Source organism: Sminthopsis crassicaudata, chromosome 2 (genome assembly GCF_048593235.1).
Source record: "Sminthopsis crassicaudata isolate SCR6 chromosome 2, ASM4859323v1, whole genome shotgun sequence".
Lineage (NCBI taxonomy): Eukaryota > Metazoa > Chordata > Mammalia > Dasyuromorphia > Dasyuridae > Sminthopsis > Sminthopsis crassicaudata.
In genome coordinates, this window is record NC_133618.1 from 293,963,249 (window position 1) to 293,985,631 (window position 22,383).

The following is a 22,383-nucleotide window of genomic DNA, read 5'->3' on the forward strand; positions in this document are numbered from 1 at the left end:
GGCCTGACTCTTTGTGACCCCACTTGGGGTTACTAGAGATGTTTGCCATTTCCTTGTCCAGTTCATTTTACAGACGAGAAACTGCAGCAAACAGAATTAAGTTACTAACCCAGAGTTATACAGCTAGTGAAGTGTCTGAGGCCTTTCTTTCTGTGAGAAAACCCATCATTAAGTGAAAAAAATTCAAAAATTGACATTCTTAGATACTGGTATGGAATCAAGATTTTTAACCTTTAATAACATTCAAGTATTAGTTATGACTAAGATAACTATTCACTGACAATTTACTGTCTTACTATAACTGTCAGACTCACTGAGGGAACCAAATTAAAATGCAAATGAAAAATACTTAACAAAATATATGAAAATACAACACAGATAATGTTAATTTGTAGTTTTCTAAAACAATATGTGACCTCTATTTCTCCTTGAATTCAACACCACTAGTGTAGCATGTACAAAGTATATCTAATTATCTTTATATTTCCTACTTTCCTATATATTTATTACATCTCCCCAAGAAGTCTTTACATCTCTCTTCCAGGGCATCAGATATGCTTTCTATTTCACGTGTGTGTGTGTTTCATGAAGTTTTAGTACAGGGCAATGCAGACAGGAAATGACAGTATAGGGCTGTGTGGGTAAGATGCCAAGAAAATTCTTTTCCATAAAATATCTGATCAGAAAGTACAAATAAATAATTCTTTTAAAGGCACCTATTTTTAATATTAATAATTTTAATTTTAAAGATCCCTATTAGCTACTGTCCATGTCTTTCTTTTTATTAATGGGGAAACAGCCCCAGAGAAGTGAAATAATTTGCCAATAGGTGATTGTACAGGAACTAAGTGGCAAAGACGAAACTCAGCCCTCCAGCTACAAATCTGGTGCTCTTAGTAACTCGTGTTAAGGAAAAACCCAAGGAAATACATCAGTCAGAGATGCCTTTTCATTATGATTTTGTTTTTATTTGAAAATCAGTAATACTAATAAAACAGATTTGAGTTAACTGGGAGTATACAGTTAACCTAAACACCTAATTTCCTAACTGCTCTGGATAAAAAAAAAATGCACTATGCACCATACAGTGTATCCTAGTCAGAATCTGGATTACCATGCACTTGATCCCACATTTTAAAAAGAACAAATAATGTAGAAAGTATTCAAAAGAAAAGCAATCAGAATGGTGAAAAGCTCTGCGTTCATGTCATATGAAGACAGAAAAACTGGATATGTTTCTCCCAAGTCTTCTTTCTATTCTAAACAAACATTTGAAGAGAAATATCACACAGAAAATAAATTAGGCACGTTATAAAAAAGATCCAAGAAGATTTCCTAGTTACTAAAGGTTTGACATGGAAGGAAATGAAAGACTTGAACACCAGACAGTCAAAAGAAACTCACTTTTAACTAAAAGAGGTAAAGAATATTCAATCTCTATTGAGGACACTGCATTGATTCAGGTGACAGTAAATTCCCCTGCCCACGGCTGTCTACTGGTCAAGCAAGAGTGCAAGCTGGAGCATCTATTTTTTTTTTTTTTTTTTTTTTTTTTGGTATTTTGGTGATCAGCAAGGTATGATGATAGGTGAGTCTTTAGTTTTTTGTATCAACTTTTTAAGAAAAAGAATCAGGGAGACAAAGGGACTATGATAAATATTCCTCCTATTCAGTTGTTTGTTTGGTTTCAGAGGATTCAGCCAGGAATTAAGAGAAGTTATAAAGAAGGAAATTTAGGTTTTAAAAAGGAGGGAAAAATTCCAAACAATTAAAGTTATCCCAAAATACAATGGAAATGGGAGGTCTTTAAGTAAAATTCTGACATTCTATTACTATCAGGCAAGAAATCTGTTTCTTTCCCGACCACTATTTCCTTGATAGGAGGAAAGAACTGTGCCTGCAGCTTTCAGTCAGCTAATGCCAATTCAATTCAATAAGCTTTTATTAAACTATGGCTAAAAGCTGCTCAAAACCTAGAATAGCATCATTTGGTCATTACTCAATAAATATCTGTTGAAGTGAATTGTCACTAACAAGCCGAATAACAAGCAAAGTACTTTATCTAGCTAAATTATCTTATCAATAAAGTGAACTGGTTGGTCTAAATGATCTCTAAGACCTCTTCTGGTTTCATATTTTTGTGATTGTAAATATACTATGGTCAAAAAATAGTTTAAGGTTGAACGACTAGTTGACAGCATTAGCAAAATTACTATTCACTCCAAGGCATGATGAATTCAGATCTCTTCCAGGAGTCAGGAAGACATGAATTCAAGTTATACCTCTGACAGATGTCACCTGTGTGACCCTGGGCAAGACACAACCTCAGAGTGTCCAAGGCAGCTCTGTAAGACTCTAAGTTACAGAGAAGGTACTAACCTGTACATGTAGAGGGAACTTCCTCATCAGGGAGTTCCCTGAATCTGTGAAATTAAAGGTCTATTTCCCATCTCTTATGACTCCATTTGGGGTTTTCTTTGGCAAAGATACTGGAATGGTTTACCATTTCCTTTGCCAGAGGTAAATAGAGTTAAGTGACTTGCCCAAGGTCACACAGCTGGAGTCTGGAGACACATCTGAACTAAGATCTTGATTCTGGGCCTTTCACTTTATCCATTATGCCACCAAATGGGCTCATCTCTAACCCTATCTAATAATCAAAATTACCAGGACTGTTGCTCATATCAAAGACTTAATGAAAATAAAAACTCAAGAAAATTCCTATCTTTCAACTATTTAATTTAAAGTGTCCTTGATCTTTTGTATAAAACTTTTTGGCAGTCTGGTGAAGCTACAGAAAGCTCAGAATTACAGTTTTAAACACATAAAATGGAATGCATAAAATTACAATTCCATTTTAAATGTAATATAGTTATGAGAGTTGTGTTTTTTTTTTTAATTCACAGATCACAGGATAAGAACCCCTATCTATATAAAAAAGGGAAAAGGACCCAGATGTGCTTTAAAACTATTTGTAGCAGCCCTTTTTGTAAGTGACAAAAGAACTGAAAACTGAATGGATGCCCATCAGTTGGAGAATGGCTGAATAAGTTATGGTTTATGAATTTAAGGAATATTATTGTTTTACAAGAAACGATCAGCAGAATGATTTCAGAAAGGCCTGGAGAGACTTACATGAAATGATGCTAAGTGAAGTGAGTAGAAACCAGGAGAACACTGTATATAGCAACTATAAAATTATGGGACAATTCATTCTGATGGATGTGGCTCTTTTCAATGAGGTGATTCAGGTCAATTCCAAAAGACTTGGAAGGAGAGAGCCATTTACACCTGTAACATCTGCTCCTAGCAGTTACTATTACCAGTCTGTCCTAGGCCCAACAGTGTACCTTTGACCACTGACCTTTGCAGTGTTAACTCTACCCGGCTCGCCTCCTCTGAGGCCTTCAAAGGTCTCTGGCCACAATTTCTTGAATCTATAGTTTAATAACCGATAGCACGCTCAAGAACAGCCACGTGTAAACTTAAAAGCCTTTATTATACCTACTCACATAATGCCCTGACTTGTTAATTCCCTAATGAACCTCTGGTCTGAAGACCCATGTGTTCACTACCAGACTTCTTACCTCTCACGGCTCCATCAGCTTGGCTTGGCTACTCCAGGGTAGGGAGCCAGGTTAGTTAAAGAGAGCGACTGCTGCCTGCAGTGGGCTTATAAAGGGGCTGTGAGGTCACACACACAGCCAACCAGCGAGAGAGCCGTCATCTGTTACGAAGCTATCTCAATATGGCCAGGATCCCACTCACAGGGCAGTCCTATATCCACAGAAAGTACTTTTGGGATACTCATTCTCCTGTTGCACTGTGGCTGCCCATTTAAAGGATCCTTACATACACCCAAAAAGGGACCATGGGGACTGAAAGTGGATCATATTTTCACTTTTTTTGTTGTTGGCTCACTTTTTGTTTTCTTTCTCATTTCCCCCTCTTTTCATCTGATTTTTCTTGGGCAGCATGATAACTGTGGAAATATGTATAGAAGAATTGAACATATCTAACATATATTGGATTGCTGCTATCTAGACCAGGGGGTGAAGGGACAAGAAGGGAGAAAAACTTGGAAGGTAGAGTTTTGTAGGGGTGCATGTTGAAAACTGTCTTTGAGTGTATTTTGAAAATAAAAAGCTATTATTAAAAAAAAAAAAAAAAAAAGGAATCCCTGAATCACAATCACAAAATTAAAAGTCTTTCTCATACTTCCAGACAATACCAGTTTTTCAATATATGGAAACAATATTTAATAAAGATTTTCCAATAGCTCTTACTTTGCCCCATGCATTAACAATGTGTTCTCTATGTAATCTATTCTTCATAAAAGACTAAATCTTGACTATACAAATTAGGGGAGAAGATATACACTATATACACACACACATATACAAATACAGAAATATAGCAAAATAAGGTAGGAAAAGAAATACCATTCCTATTTTGCAGATAAGGAAACGGAGGGTCAGAAAAATTAAACGTATTACCCAAGATCACAAGGCTGATACAAGAACCAGGATACTAACCAAGTTCCCAGGCTTCAAACTCACTAATGAAGTTTTTAAATGTTGCTCCCCAATTCCATTCTCCCTAAAAACTCAATGGCGATTTTGCAGTGCTCTTTTTGGGAAAGAATGTGTTATATCACAGCAGAATCACCTAGAAAAACCCGAGTCCCAAGAAGAACTGCTGGAACAAGAAGTTTGTCATTAGGCGCTCCCCACAGTAATACAATAAAATAATAGATTCCTCAAAAGGTTCTACTGTTATCCCAAACTATTATGTAAATCTTGTAGAATTAGTGTTTGTGAGTTTATACTCTTTCTGACATCTCCATGCCACTCAAAAGCAACTACTAATATGACTTAATGATGCATTTAGGAAGATCACTATAACTGCAAAATCCATCCATTTTAAGATACCCTGATTTCCAACTATATCAGATAAAGGGAGACTCCCAGCTTAATTAATATCAAAATGTATCTTGGGGCAAAATTACACTTGTGAAAATGTTTAGTACTTTTGCTCCCCTAGTACTCATTTATATAAACCATTATCCTCCCAGGGACCAAAAGGAAGACAAAACTTTCCCCCCAATCTACACTAACTGTTTTAAAAGATTTTTATTTTCAAAACATATGCATAGATAATTTTCAAACACTCATCCTTATAAAATCTTGTGTTCCAAAATTTTCCCTCCCTTTCTCCTACTCCTCCCCTAAAAAGTAATCCAATATATTTTAAACATGTGCGATTCTTCTATACATATTTCCACAAATAACATGCTGCACAAGAAAAATTGGATCAAAAGGGAAAAAAAAGATTAAGAAAACAAAAAGAAAGCAAATAACAAAAAAGATGAAGATACTATGTTGTGATCCACACTCAGTTCCCACAGTCTGCTCTCTGGTTGCAGAGGGTTCTCATCACAAGAACATTGGAACTGGCCTGAATCATCTCATTGTTGAAAAGAGTCACTGAAAATTGCCTGTTCATATTCTTTGATTTATCAAATTTATCAATTGGAGAATGGCTTGTAAATTTGACTCAATTCTCTATTTAGAAATGAGGCCTTTATCAGAATTCTTGGACACAAATTTTTTTTCCCCTGTTTATTTCTTCTCTTCTAATCTTGTCTACATTGGTTATGTTTATACAAAATCTTTTTAATTTAATATAATCAAAATTGTTCATTTTGTATTCCATAATGTTCTTCCTTCTCCACAGACCTGAGAGGTAACCCATCGTTTGGTCTTCTAATTTGCTTACAGTTATCATTCTATGTCTAAATCATGAACCTGTTTTGACCTTATCTTGGTATAGGGTGTTAGATATTGGTCAAAGCTTAGTTTTTGCCATACTAATTTCCAACTTCTCTAGTAATTTTTGTCAAATAGTGAGCTCTTATCCCATTAGTTAGGGTGTCTCTGGGTGTATCAAACACTAGATTACTATAGTCATTGAATATTGTGTCTTGTGAACCTAACATATTCCATTTATTAACTACTCTCTTTCTTAGCCAGTACCAAATGGTTTTGATGACTGCTGCTTTATAATATAGTTTTAGGTCTGGCACAGCTAAATCACTTTCATTTGCATTATTTTAATTAATTCCCTTTAAATTCTTGACCTTTTATTTTTCCAGAACTGTTATTTTTTCTAATTCTGTAAAATAATTTCTTGGGGGTTTGATTGGTATGGCACTGAATAAGTAGGTTAATTTAGTTAGAATTGACATTTTTATTAGATTAGATTAGCCTACCCCTGAGCACTTGATATTCTTCCATTTGATTAGATCTAACTTTATTTGTATGGAAAATGTTTTGTAACCGTGTTCATAAAGTTCTTGACTTTGTCTTGGCAGGTAAACTCCCCCAAATTTTATATTATCTACAGTTATTTTAAGTGGAATTTCTCTGTAACTCTTGGTGCTGGATTTTATTGGTAACTAACTTGGTTGATGATTTATGTGGATTTATTTTGTCTCCTGAAACTTGGCTAAAGTTGTGAATTGTTTCTAATAGTTTTTTAGTTGATTCTCTAAGCATACCATCATATCATCTGCAAAGAGTAATTTTGGTTTCCTCATTACCTATTCTAATTTCTTTAACTTCTTTTTCTTCTCTTATTGTTAAAAGCTAACATTTCTAATACAATACTGAATAGTAATGTGAGAGTAGGCAATCATTTCACCCCTGATCTTACTGGGATTGGTTCTAGTTTCTTCCCATATTAATTAATTTCCTCTTCATTGGTGGAAAGTTCACCCTTTTCATTTTTGATACTAATAATTTGATTTTCTTCTTTCCTTTTTTTAATCAAGTTAACTAAAGTTCTATCTATTTTGTTGGTTTTTTCATAAAACTAACTCAGTTTTGTTTTTTCTTAGTTTTATTTTGTTCAATAGTTTTCTTACTTTCAATTTTATTAATCTCCCCTTTTATTTTCAGAATTTCAAATTTGGTATTTAATTGGGTGTTTTTAATTTGTTCTTTTTCTAGCTTTTTAAGTTGCCTGCCCAATTCATTGATCTTCTTTTTCTCTATTTTATACAAGTAAGCATCTAGAGATATAAAACTTCCCCCGAGAACTGCTTTGTTTGCATCTGATAAATTTTGGTATGATGTCTCATTGTTGTCATTCTCTTGGATGAAATTATCAATTGTATCTACGATTTACTGTTTTACTCACTCATTTTTTGGGAACAAATTATTTAGTTTCCAGTTAATTTTTGGCCTTTTTCCTCCTTTTTTTTTTACTTGTAATTTTTATTGCATCATGATCTGAAAAAAAACATGCATTTACTATTTTTGTCTTTCTGCATTTGATGCTGAGGTTTTTATGCCCTAAGACATGGTCAATTTTTGTGTAGGTTCCATGAATTACAAAGAAAAAAGTATACTCTTTTCTATCTCCATTCAATTTTCTCCAAAGATCTATCATACCTAACTTTTCTAAAATTTTATTTACCTCCTTAACTTTCTTTTTATTTATTTGCACTAATTCTTAATAAAAAAGATTCCTATATTAGACAAAAAGATTATTGCCACATGTCAATAACATAAGAATCTAAACATGATAAACAGCTTAAAAAATTAACACTGAAGAGTGCTGTATGATTACCTGGTGTCCCTTCTTCAATTTTACAATCTAGGCACAGATGCAAAAATAAAACAACCAGCTTTCACCTGAGGTTATTCTGTTACCATATCTCTCAAATATTTTTATTGCAGGATTTGATTTGTTCCAGCCATGTGGAGAGAAAGAGGTGGGGATAGGGTGGTCCATAGATAATGGCTCTCAAAAGCTACATTCACTCTGCATGGACCACTTTTTCACTAGTCTCACTCAATGCTGCAAAAACCAGAGGACTTGCTCTAACCCAACTAGAGATGAAAGGGGAAAAAAATCCAAGGAAAAATGATGGCATTGTCGGTGGAGTTGTCAAAGAGGCCCAATGACATCCCGATGCATGAATTGGATTGCAGTGAGGCAGAAGTACACAAAATCATCAGCCTCACTCTGCCAGAGTTATCCAAGTCCAGGCGCAAGACAAAAATGAGGATGATGCCTGGAGATGGCATGGGATGCAGTTTAATATGTGACCAAGCTCTATGTGCTCCAGAACTCCTGCCTTCAGTCGCCTTCATGGCCACTGGAACAAAACTTCCCATTCTGCTGAGGGAAGTCTTTCCAAGCTTGTGGTAAGCCCCCCTAACTCATGGGAAGGATTGGCACCTCCGCTGTGAAGGCCTACTGAGCCCTTTTCAGGACTGTTCCTCCTCCTTTGGTACTCACCTGTGGCTCCAAGAATGCACAGCAGCCACATCCCCGTGAACCAACTTAGCAGACTGGATAAACCAAGCCGAGGGGAAGCAAGAGGCTTCAAATATGCTTGATAAAGAAATGATGAAGAAGATAAATATGGAGAAGCATGGAAAGTCCTATATGAGCAGGTGCAGAATGAAGTGGGGAAAACCAGCAAAATAAGATCTGCAATGACTTCAATGATGCAAAAGAACCATAAAAATAATCAAAACTGAAAGATGCTGAAACATCAGGACTTAGGCTAGTTCCAAACAAATGATATAAGAAGATAGCTTTTCCCCATTCCTTTGCAGGAGGTAAGGGTGCACAACTGTGACACACTACTATACATCACCAGGTTGTGATGAAATTTATGAAAAGGATTAGAGAGATATAGAAATGTGACAGCAAAACAAAAATAAACAAAATTTTTTTAAAAGCAATGATACACTGATGAAAACATATGAAAGTGTCAAAGTGAAACAACTCAGAAGACAAAAGAAAACAGAATTGTTTCTTTCATATTCATTTTAAGCTAAAGATGATTGCTAAATAAACAAGATGTGAAAATTCTGACTTCTCTAACAAGTAGATCAATAACTAAACTCTGGTTTATGTGCTAAACAACTTACAAATGCTGACGGGAGAAAAAGAACTCCAAGTTCATAAGATCGGATCATCAGCTGGGTACCGTTTTTCTCCAAAGCTCCCCAAGCAGCCTTAGATAAATTCGCACTACAAAGAATAAAAAACCAGTTCTGGTTAAGCAAAACAAAGCTTTTCATACCTTTTCAATTTTCATAGCTAAAATAACTTCAAAACAAAACCCCACAAATTAGCTTTCTTGTAGAAATTAAAATGCTATTGTACTCCATAACCCTCAAGGATTAAATATTTAATCACTAACTGAGGTAACTTTGCAGCTATATATATATATTTTTTTTTTTTTTTGATTTCTTGAAATATAGTATCTAGGATTCTTTTTTTTTTTTGATCATGCTTTTTAAGGAATCTAGTTAATCATTTTTGTGCTTTGAATCACATTCAGTTTTGAATTTTCTCACTTCTCCCTTCTCTCCCTCCACTCATAAAAGAAAAATAAAATGCATGACAAAAATCTATAATCATTCAAAAAAGTTTCCTAAACCAGCCATTTTAACCCTCTCCCTTCACTATATCCCCCAAAAGAGAAAAAATGTTTAATTTATATTTTGAATGTCAACTAAAAAAAATTTAATTTAAAAGTATAAAATATTTTGAGAACATCAGAGTTAAAATTTAAAAATTGCTTAATTTCTTAATGATAATAAAAAGGACAAAGCAAATTTATTTTATATCAAAATGCTTCTTCTGAACCTTATATATCTAGTGTATATTTTTTGGCTTGATAGCCAGATGGTACAATGGATAGCTAGACTTAGAATAATGAAGATCTAAATTCAAATACTGCCCTTAGAACATTTCTTGCAATACAATAAATAGCACTAAGGCATATTCATCTACCATAACTTGTTCAGTCATTTCCCAATTGATTAGCATCAGTTCAGTTTCCAGTACAATACTCCCATGTATATATGGGGTCTCCTCTCCCCCCCCCCTTTTTTTTGATCTCTTTGAAATATAGCCTTAGTAGCAGTATTGTTGAGACAAAAAGTATATAGTTTGATAGCTTTTGGAACATAGTTGTAATTGATTTATGATTGGAGCAGTTCACAACTTAAATAATGGGTTAAATAAAATACCTATTTTCCCACAGCCACTCCAATATTTGTCAATTTTTTTCTTTTTGTCATCTTAGCCAATATTACAAGTAGGAAATAGAACCTTAAGCTTGTTTCAATTTTAGTATGAGTCCAATTATTGGTGATTTAGATCATTTTTTAAAAAATAGCTTGGATTTCTTCTGATGGAAAATGCCCATTTTGATCCTTTGATGATGTCTCAAATAGAGAGTATCTCTTTTTCATGTAGATTTGATTCATTTCCTATATATCTTAGAAGAAAGACATTTATCAGAAAAAACTTCCTTCAAAGATTTCCCCATCATCCAGTTTCCTTCTTTTCTTCCAATTTTATCTGCACTGGTTTTGTTCAAAATGTTTTTAATTTGATGTAACCAAAATGGCCCCATATCCACTTTATCATCCTCTTCTGCTAGCCATAAATTTGATAGGTAATACCTTCCATGTTTCACTAATTTGCTTGTCATCATCCTTTTTGTCTAAGTCAAGTAGTATTTGGAGATTACCTTGATATGTAAGATGTTTGTCTATACTTAGTTTCTACCAGTCTATTTTCCAATTTTCCCAATAGCTTTTGTTGAATTTGGAGAGTTTTTGGCAATATCTGAGATCTCTGAATTTATCAAACAGTAGTTTATTTACTATGTTCATCTGTAAACCTTAGCATTTCCACTAGTGTAATATTGCATAGTGATTTGATAAAGAAAATTCTTGCTTATTCTAGATCTTACTGGAAAATCTTCTATTCTGTGCTCTTTTGGAAAATTGCTTATTTTAAGAAATGTTCTGTTTACTCCTGTATATATATATATATTTTTAGTAGGAATGGGTGTGGTATTTTGTCAACAACCTTTTCATCATCTATTGAAACATTCATATAATTTTAATTTATAATTATGCCTATAATTTTCTTAATACTGAATCAACTCTGCATCACCAGTAAAAAATCTAGTCAAGTGTAATATCTTTGTAATATATTACAGTAGTCTCTTTACATTTATTTTATTTTAAAAATTTCCTCAATAATGATAAGAGAAATTGGTATAATGTTTTTGTTTGTTTTGACAAGCCTTGGTTAAAAGTATCAAGAACATAACTGTATCACAAAAGAAATTTAGCAGGATTCCTTTACTTAAAAAAAACTAAAAAACAAAAAACAACAGCTTATGTAGTATTGAAATTATTCTTTAAAGATTTGGCAGAATTCATTTGTAAATCTTTGTGAACCTGGGGTTTTTCATTTTTTCAATTTCATTTATAGCTTTTCCATTTTTTTCTTCCAAGATAGATGAATTTAAACAATCTATTTCCTGTTTTGTTTATCTTGGGCACTTTATATTTTGAAATTCATCCATTTAATTAGATTGTCAGATTAAAAAAAAAAAAAGCAATTGCTTTTACTAGGGCAACTAGATAGGCAGTGAATAGAAGACTAGGGCTGAAGTCAGGAAAATCTGACTTCAATCCAGTTTCAGACATTTACTAGCTGTAAATTTCAGCAAGCCACAGTTTCGTCATGTGTTAAACAGGAATAAAGAGCATCTACCTCCCAGGGCTGTTATTAGGCTCAAAACAGAGAGAATTATAAAGCACTGATCTTATTATCCCAAAACTCAGATCCTATTTTTAATTAATTTTTTTTTAAATTTCAATTTTGTTAATTTTTCTTTGATTCTCAGGATTCAATATTGGTGCTTAAATTTTTTTTTTTTTAATTTGTTGATTTTCTAAGGGGCTTTTGGGTTGAATGCCAAATCTATTATCTCTCCTTAAATGATTAAAGTCTTCAAAGATAGAAATTGTTTCCAAATTCATGTTTTATGTCCACAAATTTTGATAATATTGCTTCATTATCTTTAAAGAAATAACTATTTCTAAAACCAGTGCTTTAAAATCTGTTCTTTAGGATTAAGTTATTTAGTTTTATCAAATGTTGATCTTTTCTTCAAACACTTTTATTCAATATAATTTTAATGCATTATGATCAATTAAAGATGTATTTAATGTTTCTGTTTCTCTGTATTTGTATGTCCTAACACAAAACCAATTTTTGTGAATTTATGTGCCTTACAGATGAGAAATAGCATACTCCTTTCTATTACCATTCAATATTCTTTAGTACAATATATGAGAATTTATTATATAAGAATTTAATTGCTATGCCATTTAGTACATATATTTTTACTAGTGACATTAATTCAATACCTATATTCCTTTTGGCAATATGTAGTTTGACTATCTATTCTCTTATCGCTATTCTTATTCTTATCCTTCTCAAACTTCCCCTTTCCCTTTAAAATTTTGTATTGATTATAATGCCTCCCTTCACTTATCCTCCCCTCTAATTCCTCCCTTTTCTCTTAACCTATTTCTTTCCTCTTTCCTTATTGGGTCAGATGTATTTCTGTATTCAATTGTATATAAATGCATTTTTTTCCTCTTTCAAAAAATTCATATAAGAGTGAAGTTCAAGTTTCATCTCACCTTACTTGCCTCCTCCTTGTTGTACAAACTCTTCCTTATGTATCCCATTTATGTTAGATATTTTTCCCTCTTTCTTCCACCCTCTCCCAATGCATTTTTCCCCCATTCATTTAATTCTTATGAGCTCATACAATCACAACAGAATATAATTAGACTCATTTTAAGACTATTAACAGTCTTACTAGTTAATAATTATTAACTATTAACAAAGTCCTGAAGTCTCAAATGTATCACGTTCCTATACAAGAATATAAAGTTTAATCTTGTTTTATCCCTTTTAATTTCTGATTCACCTTTACCTTTTTCTACTTTTCTTGAATCTTGTATTTATGTCAAATTTTCTCCTCAATTCTGGTCTTTCAATAAGGAATGCTTGAAAGTTCTCTATTTCATTAAATGATTTCCTACTCCACACCAGATTATAATAGTTTTGTTTTGGGAGAGTTATTCTTGGGTTGTAAATAAATTCTTTTTCATTGTCTTATAGAATACTTTATAGTGGTACTAAAAGAACTATAGCTTCTTGATACTTGAATTTTTTATTAATGATCATTTTCAGTATTTTTCAGATATTTTCCCCCTTAAGCTGGAATCTCTGGATTTGGCTGTAATATTCATGGGAGTTCTCATTTGGGGTTTCTTGGAAGAGGTAACCAATAGATTCTTTCAATTTCCACTTTGCCCTTTGGTTCAAAGATATTGTCATGTTTTTTCTTTTATGATTTCTTGAAACATGACATCTAAGCTTTTTGGTTATTGTTCACTAGTTTCAAGTAGTCCAATGATCTTTAATTAAATCCTCTCAAGCTGTTTTCCAGCCTGGTCGTTTTTTCACTATGAGAAATGTTATCACATTTTCTTTTATTTTTTCTCATTCTTTGGTTTTTGTTATTTGTTTCACTAAGTCATTCCCCTCTATTTGGCTAATTCTAATTTTCAAGGAGTTAATTTTCTTCAGTAAAGCTTTGTATCTTTTTTACAAAGGTAAGCTTTGTATCTTTTTTACAAAGATATTAATTTTTCATATCTTTCTTCCCTATCTCTTGTCTTTTCCCCACATTATTTCCTCTAAAACTCTCATTTCATTTTAAAAAGCATTTTAAAAGCATTTTCAGTGATCTTTCTTTAGTTTTTATATGAACTTTTCTAGGAATTTTTATTGAACTTATACCCAAGTTTCATTATCTTTAAAGTTTTGCTTGTAATTTTTTGAGGAATAATTCTTCAGTTTGCATCTTGAGCTTCACCACGACAGTTCTTTATGGTTAAGTTCTTTATCTGCTCATTCTTCTAATCCATCCCATCTCTAGACTTTGAATCTATGAGAGCTCTAAACAATTCTGGGAGCAGGAAAGGGATCTGGCATGAGCTTTTGTCCTATTTATGTCCCCCTGTGGCTTTCACAGATCTATATGAGGGCCTACAAGTTTTCAAAACTTCCAAAATGACGTGATCATCCATTCTCCAATTGGTAAATGGTCAAAGGATATGAACAATTTTTAGATGAAGAAATTAAAACCATTTCTAGCATATGAAAAAATGTTCTAAATCACTACTGATTAGATGCATGTTAAGACAACTCTGAAGTACCACTTCACACCTCTCAGATTGGCTAACATGACAGTAAAAAATAATGATAAATATTGGAGGGGATATGGGAAAAGTGGGACACTAATGCATTGTGAATTTGCGAACTGATCCAACCATTCTGGAGAGCAATTTGGAACTATGCCCAAAGGTCTATCAAACTGTGTATATAGTGATAAAGCAGTGTCACTTACTGGGCCTGTATGCCAAAGAGGTCATAAAAAAGGAAAAGGACTTAGATGTGGCATCACTTGGAGAATGGCTCAATAAGTTTTGGTATAAGAATTTAATGGAATATTATTGTTCTATATGAAATGATCAGCAGGTTTCAGAAAAGCCTGGAAAGACTGGCTGTGAACTGATGCTAAATAAAGGGAGCAGAACCAAGAAAACATTGTATGCAGCAACAAGATTATGTGATGATCAACTGTGATTGGCCTGGCTTTTCTCAATGAGCTAATTCCAGATAATTCCAATAGACTTGTGATGAAATTTGCATCGAGAGAAAGAACTACAGAAAGTGAATGTGGACAAAAGCTTAATATTTTCATCTTTTTGTTTTTTTTTTCTTGTGTTGCACTTGCCTTAATCTAATTTTAGTCACGCAGCATGACATATGTGGAAACATATTTAGAAGAATTATGCAAGTTTAACCTATATTATATTACTTGTGGTCTAGGGGAGGAAGAACAATTTGGAATACAAGGTTTTACAAAGTGTGAAAGTTGAAAACTATCTTTGGATGTATTTTGAAAAATAAAAAGCTGTTATTTTTTTAAGTGATATGACTCAGGTTAGAATTGGGGAGATAGAAGAATCTCTTCACTGTCCTCCTGGAAGATCTACAAGTTCTTGACCCAAGTCTGAGTCTATTGACTTGTTTTTGTTAGAAATTTCAGCAGATTACTGTTAGACTTAACCATTACTGGACTGCTAGGAGATCCTACAGATTCAAAACAACTGACCTAGTAGCTCCCATTTGGTCTGGGGCACTATGCTCTGTTCTTGGGATCAGAGCTCCAGAACTATACATTTCCTTCCAGAACTTGTCCTATGTTCAGTACATTGTTAGGGCCAATGCTCACAACCATTTCATCCCAGATCTGAGACCTGGAATTGGGTGATGGGTAACAAAGATGTATGATGGCACCCAGTTTTTCCTCAAGAACCTTTTGTAACTTCTTTCCAGGACCCTGTTTTACCACCACAGCCTTGTGTACTTCAAACCAGACCTCCCCAGAATCTGCAGACTTCTATCCATTTCCCTAAGTTACCCTAGGTGGGGGGGGGGGGGGGGAAATGACTGCAATTTTTTTTCAGAATTTCCCAATCAGCATTCAATCTGAGAAATTCTCCAGGTCTTTTTTCTAAGAAGTATGTGGAGGTGGAGCTAGGTGCTAATGTCTCCACCATCCACCGTCTCTCACTCAACTATTCTAAGCTGCCCCAAGTCCAGGGATTCTTAAAATCTCTCCTTGATATATTTTTGAATACTCTTTTGACATCCAATCCAATGAAATCCATATGTATTAAATATCTACAATATGCCAGAGACACATATGTATGTACGTAGAGTATGTACCTACATATACAACTAATTTAAAAAGAAAAGAGTTCCTAGCTTCGATGAGCTCATATCATATAATGTGTAAAAGGAAAGACAACACAAAAAAAGAAGGAAGCCAGAGATTGGGTGGGGGTGGTGATGGGAGGAACCGGGGAAAAAAAGAGTTCCTTGAAGCTGAAATCAGGCAGGGCAGCAGATAGGAAGATCTGAATCTGGTTCAATAAAGGCATGGGGAGGAGTTTGTTACTCTATCCTATCCAGTGGTCCTCAAACTTTTTAAAATAGGGGGCCAGTTCACTGTCCCTCAGACTGTGGGAGGGCCGGACTATAGTAAAAACAAAAGCTCACACTGTCTCCGCCCCTCAGCCCATTTGCCATAACCTTGCAGCAGCATAAATGTCCTCAGTGGGCTGCATCTGGCCCACGGGCCTAGTTTGAAAACCCCGGAGTATAGCCCTTCAATCAGAAGAAGAAGAGGCTTGACTAAATAGTATACAAATGAGATTAGAAATGATGAGCTTATTCTGGGAGGACATCTTGTTCCAGCAGACTAGCAGAGGCAAAGTACAGATGCAACCTATCAGGTATATCATATACATCTCTCCCCCCCCCCTTTTCTCCCCCAATTTTTTTTTTTAAATTTTATTTAAAAATTTCTTGTTACCTAAGAAAAATTGTTTTCTGTTCAACATATTTTAGGTTTGAGGAAGCTTTATTACCTCCTATATTTGTTGCCTTTCCAATTCTTTTTGAGCCTTCATTTCTTTTTTCTTGCCTTAAAGTATTCATGAAGTTCAAGTGAAAAATTCATTTTTTGAGTCTGCTTAAAGTTGTTAAAGTTATTTGCTCCTATTTGGAGATCTATAGATGTGTAATAAATCTTTTTTTCTTTTTTTTTTTTAAACATTTAATGTTTTCTTTGATTTGCTCAATTCTCCAAATCCCTGAATTGGGGCTTTGTGCCAGGATTCAACTCTGTTCTCTTGTTTTACTTCTGAATAGAATAATCATCTCTGCTTGGTCTTGTCTGGCTTGTTGCCTGTGTCTCTGTGCTAATATCTATACCTCCTAGATTTAAGTCCCCTTGGATTTTTGAGGTTTAGAAAGCCAAAGTCTTCAGGGTCCTCTCTGATATTTCAGGACAGTTTTAGGAACTTCTGATAGAGGCAACATACAATCAGGATCTTGATTCTTTTTTTTTTTTTCTTTTCTTTTTTTTTTTTTCCTTTTTTTACATTTTTTTTATTTTAGTTTTTTTATATACAAAACATATGCATGGGTAATTTTTCAACATTGACCCTTGCAAAAACTTCTGTTTAACTTTTCCCCTCCTTCCCTCCACCCCCTCCCCTTAAATGGCAGGTAGTCCCATACATGTTAAATATTAAACATAAAATTCTAAAGAAATTTTGCCAATATCTGAATGTTATATTTTATTGTATTTGAGTTTTATATGTCATATGTATAGAATAATTTTTTTAAATTTTAAATAAATTAAAAACAAATTTGTTTATTGAGAGTACAGGGAGCATGACTTTTTCATAAAAAGGTAGGGATATGATGATATAAAGTTGGGGAACCACTAACTTAAATTATGAATACTACCCATGCAATTAATTTTATCTATTAAGACTACCTTCATCACACAGCAAGAACAAAAACTACTTGTAAACTGATTAACTGCATCCCAATTTATAAAGCATCTATATTTCATGCAAAAAGTTTTAAAACCCTAAACACAGTAATACAAACACAATTTTTCAATATATGTCTATAAAAAACTCATACTTTTTTTTAGTTCAAAGAGACTTCATTTTGAGAATGCTGCTTATTAAGACCAATATAGTAATTAATAAATCAAAGTCTTTTCCCCAATTAGTTTTCCTGTGTCCTCCAAAATCATTATACCTTTATTTTTCACTAAATGTGTGTCCTTTGATTTCACTATTGTACCCTTTTTATAGCTATAATAATGAGCTACAGAAACCTCCCTGAGACCACTAGCAATTTCTGGTAAACAGCACTGGAACTGGAGAAGGAGATCTAGATTACAGTCCTGATTCTACCATTAGTTGTATTAATCTTATGCAACCCCAATTTTCTAATCTGTAAAAAGAAAATTGTCTTATATTATCTAATTTCTTTTAGTTTCAATGCTATATGTGATTCTTCACAATTTTTACTGGGAAAGTAGAGACTTAGGAAAAAATCTACACAAAACATTAATATAATTTCTGGAAACAGTAATATTTCTTCTTTACATCCCATTAACAAACAATGCAAATATATAAATGACTGCATTGATGGGCCTTTCAATCTTATTTTCTTGGGAAATGTAAAATTCTTACAGATCAGATTATGCAGCTGACCAAAAGCAATGGAGGATGGAGAGATTTCCTCTCCCTATCCCTCACCTGCAAATACTGCTCAAATGGTAAAATTACATAGCTTATTTTTCAACCAACAACCCAAATCAACATTTATTAAACATCTATTATGTGCAATGCACTGTCAGGTGCTGTGGGAATAAGACATGGTTCTTGCCTTCAAGGAACTATGATACAATAAGGGAGATTAGATATGTACAAAGATAACTGTAATATGAAATAAACATGGAAAGTGCATAAGGGAAGTACAAAGGAACTAAGAATTCTAAGAAAAGCCTTAGATCAAGGAAATTTTTGTGGAACAGGTAACATTTAAGCTGGATTTTTTTTTTTTTTTTTTTTTTTTTTTTTTGAGCTGGATCTTGAAGGAAAAAGATTTCACCAGGTGGGGCAGGTAGATAGTGCACTGGACAGACACTGGCCCTGGTAGCTGAAAAACCCGAAGTTCAAATCCAGCCTCAGACACTTAACATTGTAGGGGAAAACGTGCACGCACACGCGCGCGCGCGCACACACACACACACACACACAGAGAAAACAAAACCAAAATTGTTTACCAGGAGCTAATAATTGTAGGTTATAGTAAAAGGACGAGAGAACATGAGGGTCCCCAACGATGGAAATGAGTGGAGTGTGCTGTGGGAACCTACAAGCCCATTACCATGGTAACTCTGGCAAAGTCTGCTTTATCTACAGACCAGACAGGCAGTAACTAACCCAGTTTAATTTAAGGAGTGCTCCAAATCCTTCTCAAACCCAAACAGATCACCCAATTAGGCTGACTGGCACTTTTAAGTACTTTAGCACAGTGCCTAGCACACATTAGACACTTAATAAATGCTTCTATGTCCTTTGCCCCACTCCCTTCAGGTTATCTGTTAGGCCTGCCATATTAAGCCATCTTCCCCCATTAATACCTCAGTTTAGAATTAAGTTAATTAGACTTAATACTTCTGAGGATGTCAATTCTCACTAAACTAAGAAATTTTGAGTCCTTTTTTTCCTTCCCTTTACTTCAAACTTCCTGATGTCATCACTTGCCCTTCTCGTTGCCAAATATGCCCCTCTATATGCACCACAGATCCTATTCCCTCCAGTTTTGCCAGGCTGTCAATACCAACTCTGAACCAAACTTCTGAATTCCAATTTTTCAAACTAAATCTGAGGAGGATTTAACAATGACACACTGGTGACTCAGAATGAAAAATAACAAAGGAAAAGAAAAACACTGTCAGGGGATCAGAACAAAGAATCCTAAGAATTGCAGAAAGTAGGTACTGGAAGCTAGAAGGTGACCTAATCCAATGCCTTCATTTTACAGATTCAGGGAGGTGAAGGGCACCATCCATGTCACACACTGGAAGGAATGGAAAAGCATGAAGGTTTTCTGCTTAAGGCACGATGTTGTCTTCCTACCTGTTGCTTCATAAATGCTAGCAGACCTGATACCAAAGTTTTAACATATAAGACTATGATGTCAAAGAGGGATGATCATGATTTTTTTTTGTTTTTGTTTTTTTTCTCCCAAAAAATATGAACACCCCAAGATAATTTCTCTTACATCTCCCTAGAGGTTAGTTCCTGATACTTTGTAGTACTTAAAGAGAGAATTTCTGACCTGATCATTAAGATCATGCTTTAAAGTCATGTATCAGAATGTCCTTACCACATGCTGGTTTTTTAGCTCAAATTCTATAGAGTACAGAGCCATTAGGCTGGGAAATAAAAATGAGGACCTATCTCAGACATATCAAACTGGAAAAAAAGGAGAATAGAAAAGCATCAGACAGACCGTGTGAAAATAGGTTTTACTGGTGGAACTGTGGATTGATATAACTCTTCACTAAGTCAAATTTGGACCAAAGCTCAGAAAATTACCAAACTACGCAAATAACTTCTGATACAGCTATACCACTAGTAGATAACCTATATCCTCAAATCAAAGAAAGAAGAAAAGTTATAAGGTGCACAAATATATTTATATAGTTGTTCTTTTTGTATTGGTCAAAAAATGGAGACACAGTATTTTATTGGGAAATAGCTAAACAAATTGTGGAATATAAATATAATGGAATTTGCTGTAAGGAAAAATGAAACTGGCAATTTTGTAGAAAAACGAAAAGACTTCTGAACTGATGTTGAGTGAAGTAAACAAACTAAAATAATTCACACAATGATAACTATCACAGGAAAAAAAAACATAATTCTGAAAAACCATTTCAACAAAATTGAAGATAAAATACTCTAGTCACCTTATGAGAGAAAAGGGATGAGCTTCTAATGTAAAAGAAGCCTTACAATGTCAGACATAGCCAATATGGAAATTTGTTTTACAGGATTGTATAGAGATGAATTAAGGGATTTATGTTGTTGTTGTTTTATTTGCTCAATGGGGATTGATGGGTAGATAGGGAAGGAGAGATTAATGAAGAAATGCATTTAAAAAATATTTTTAAAAAATACTGAGATCTTAATAATGTATATATTCTTCTCCTTGATGCAATTCACAGCCCATTCCTCCCTTATTTTTGAATTGGATTTTTGAATATTTTTGAATGTATTAGACTTTTTATTGGATAATAGATATTTCATGGACTTTTCTTAAAAATTTTATTTAAAGTATTAGAGGTTTCTAAGTTTTTTTTTTTTTTTTTTGTCATGGTATCTTGTGTACCTCTAAGACTATTATCCCTGCTTTTTGACACAAGAACTGCCTGGGTTATCAATTCCCTTAAAAATAATATCCCTCATACCACTTTTTTTGAACACAGAACATTATTAGAAATAGGATGTAAACTATTTAGGTCCACCAGGCTTCTCTACATCATCTCTGGATCACCTATAACTTTGATTCCTTGAAAAATTGTGATATTCCAAGATTTATAACTATACATTAGAGCAGGAAAAACATATAACTTGGAAAAAAAATAGCTTTCCTGAAAATCAGGGCAAGAAAAGAGAATTTAAGAATCATTGGGCTCTCAGAAAACAATGATTTTAAAGACTTGAATATTTTATTTCAAGAAATGATAAATGAAAACTGCAGATCCATTAAAAGCAGAAGGTAATGTCAAGATAGAAATAATCCAACGTCCACCTGCTGAAAGGAAACCCCAAAGGAAAAATCAGGAATGTCAAAGTCAACATCCAGAGCTTCCTCATTAAAGGAAAAAAATGCTGTAAGCATCCAAAAAGAGGCAATTATCAAAAACTATTAAGCAATTATTGTCAGCAAGCATTCCATAAGAATCTCACAGCTTCTACAAACAAGAGGAAATACTGGGGCATAGGTTAGGTTCACAGGGCAAGATAGTGAATAAAAATAGCAATCTAATCTTTGACAAACCCAAAGATCCCAAATTTTGGGATAAGAATTCATTATTTGACAAAAACTGCTGGGAAAACTGGAAATTAGTATGGCAGAAACTAGGTATGGACCCACATTTAACACCACATACTAAGATTAGATCAAAATGGGTCCAAGATTTAGGCATAAAGAACGAAATCATAAATAAATTGGAGGAACATGGGATGGTTTACCTCTCAGACTTGTGGAGAAGGAAGGAGTTTGTGTCCAAGGGAGAACTAGAGACCATTATTGATCACAAAATAGAACATTTTGATTACACCAAATTAAAAAGTTTCTGCACAAACAAAACTAATGCAAACAAGATTAGAAGGGAAGTAACAAATTGGGAAAAAATTTTTACAGTTAAAGATTCTGATAAAGGCCTCATCTCCAAAATATACAGAGAATTGACTTTAATTTATAAGAAATCAAGCCATTCTCCAATTGATAAATGGTCAAAGGATATGAACAGACAATTTTCAGATGATGAAATTAAAACTATTTCCACTCATATGAAAGAATGTTCCAAATCACTATTGATCAGAGAAATGCAAATTAAGACAACTCTGAGGTATCATTACACACCTGTCAGATTGGCTAAGATGACAGGAACAAATAACGATGAATGTTGGAGGGGCTGTGGGAAAACTGGGACACTGATGCATTGTTGGTGGAGTTGTGAAAGAATCCAACCATTCTGGAGAGCAATCTGGAATTATGCCCAAAAAGTTATCAAAATGTGCATACCCTTTGACCCAGCCATACTACTACTGGGCTTATACCCCAAGGAACTACTAGAGAAGGGAAAGGGTCCTGTATGTGCCAAAATGTTTGTGGCAGCCCTTTTCATAGTGGCTAGAAGCTGGAAGATGAATGGATGTCCATCAATTGGAGAATGGTTGGGTAAACTATGGTATATGAATGTTATGGAATATTATTGTTCTATAAGAA

At 33.9% G+C, this 22,383-nt stretch overlaps 1 protein-coding gene across 7 annotated transcripts in view; it reads right to left on the reverse strand.

The window, feature by feature from the left end:
* TDP1 (tyrosyl-DNA phosphodiesterase 1) overlaps positions 1-22,383 on the reverse strand; it is a 145,442-nt gene that overhangs the window by 25,851 nt on the left and 97,208 nt on the right. For 6 of the 7 annotated variants that reach the window (XM_074289744.1, XM_074289746.1, XM_074289751.1 and 3 more), the window contains one exon: positions 8,949-9,051. The exons of the other annotated variant lie outside the window; for it this stretch is intronic. In XM_074289744.1, coding sequence (XP_074145845.1) covers positions 8,949-9,051 — 103 coding nt within the window. The remainder of the gene's footprint in view (positions 1-8,948; positions 9,052-22,383) is intronic. 7 annotated transcript variants of the gene reach the window in all.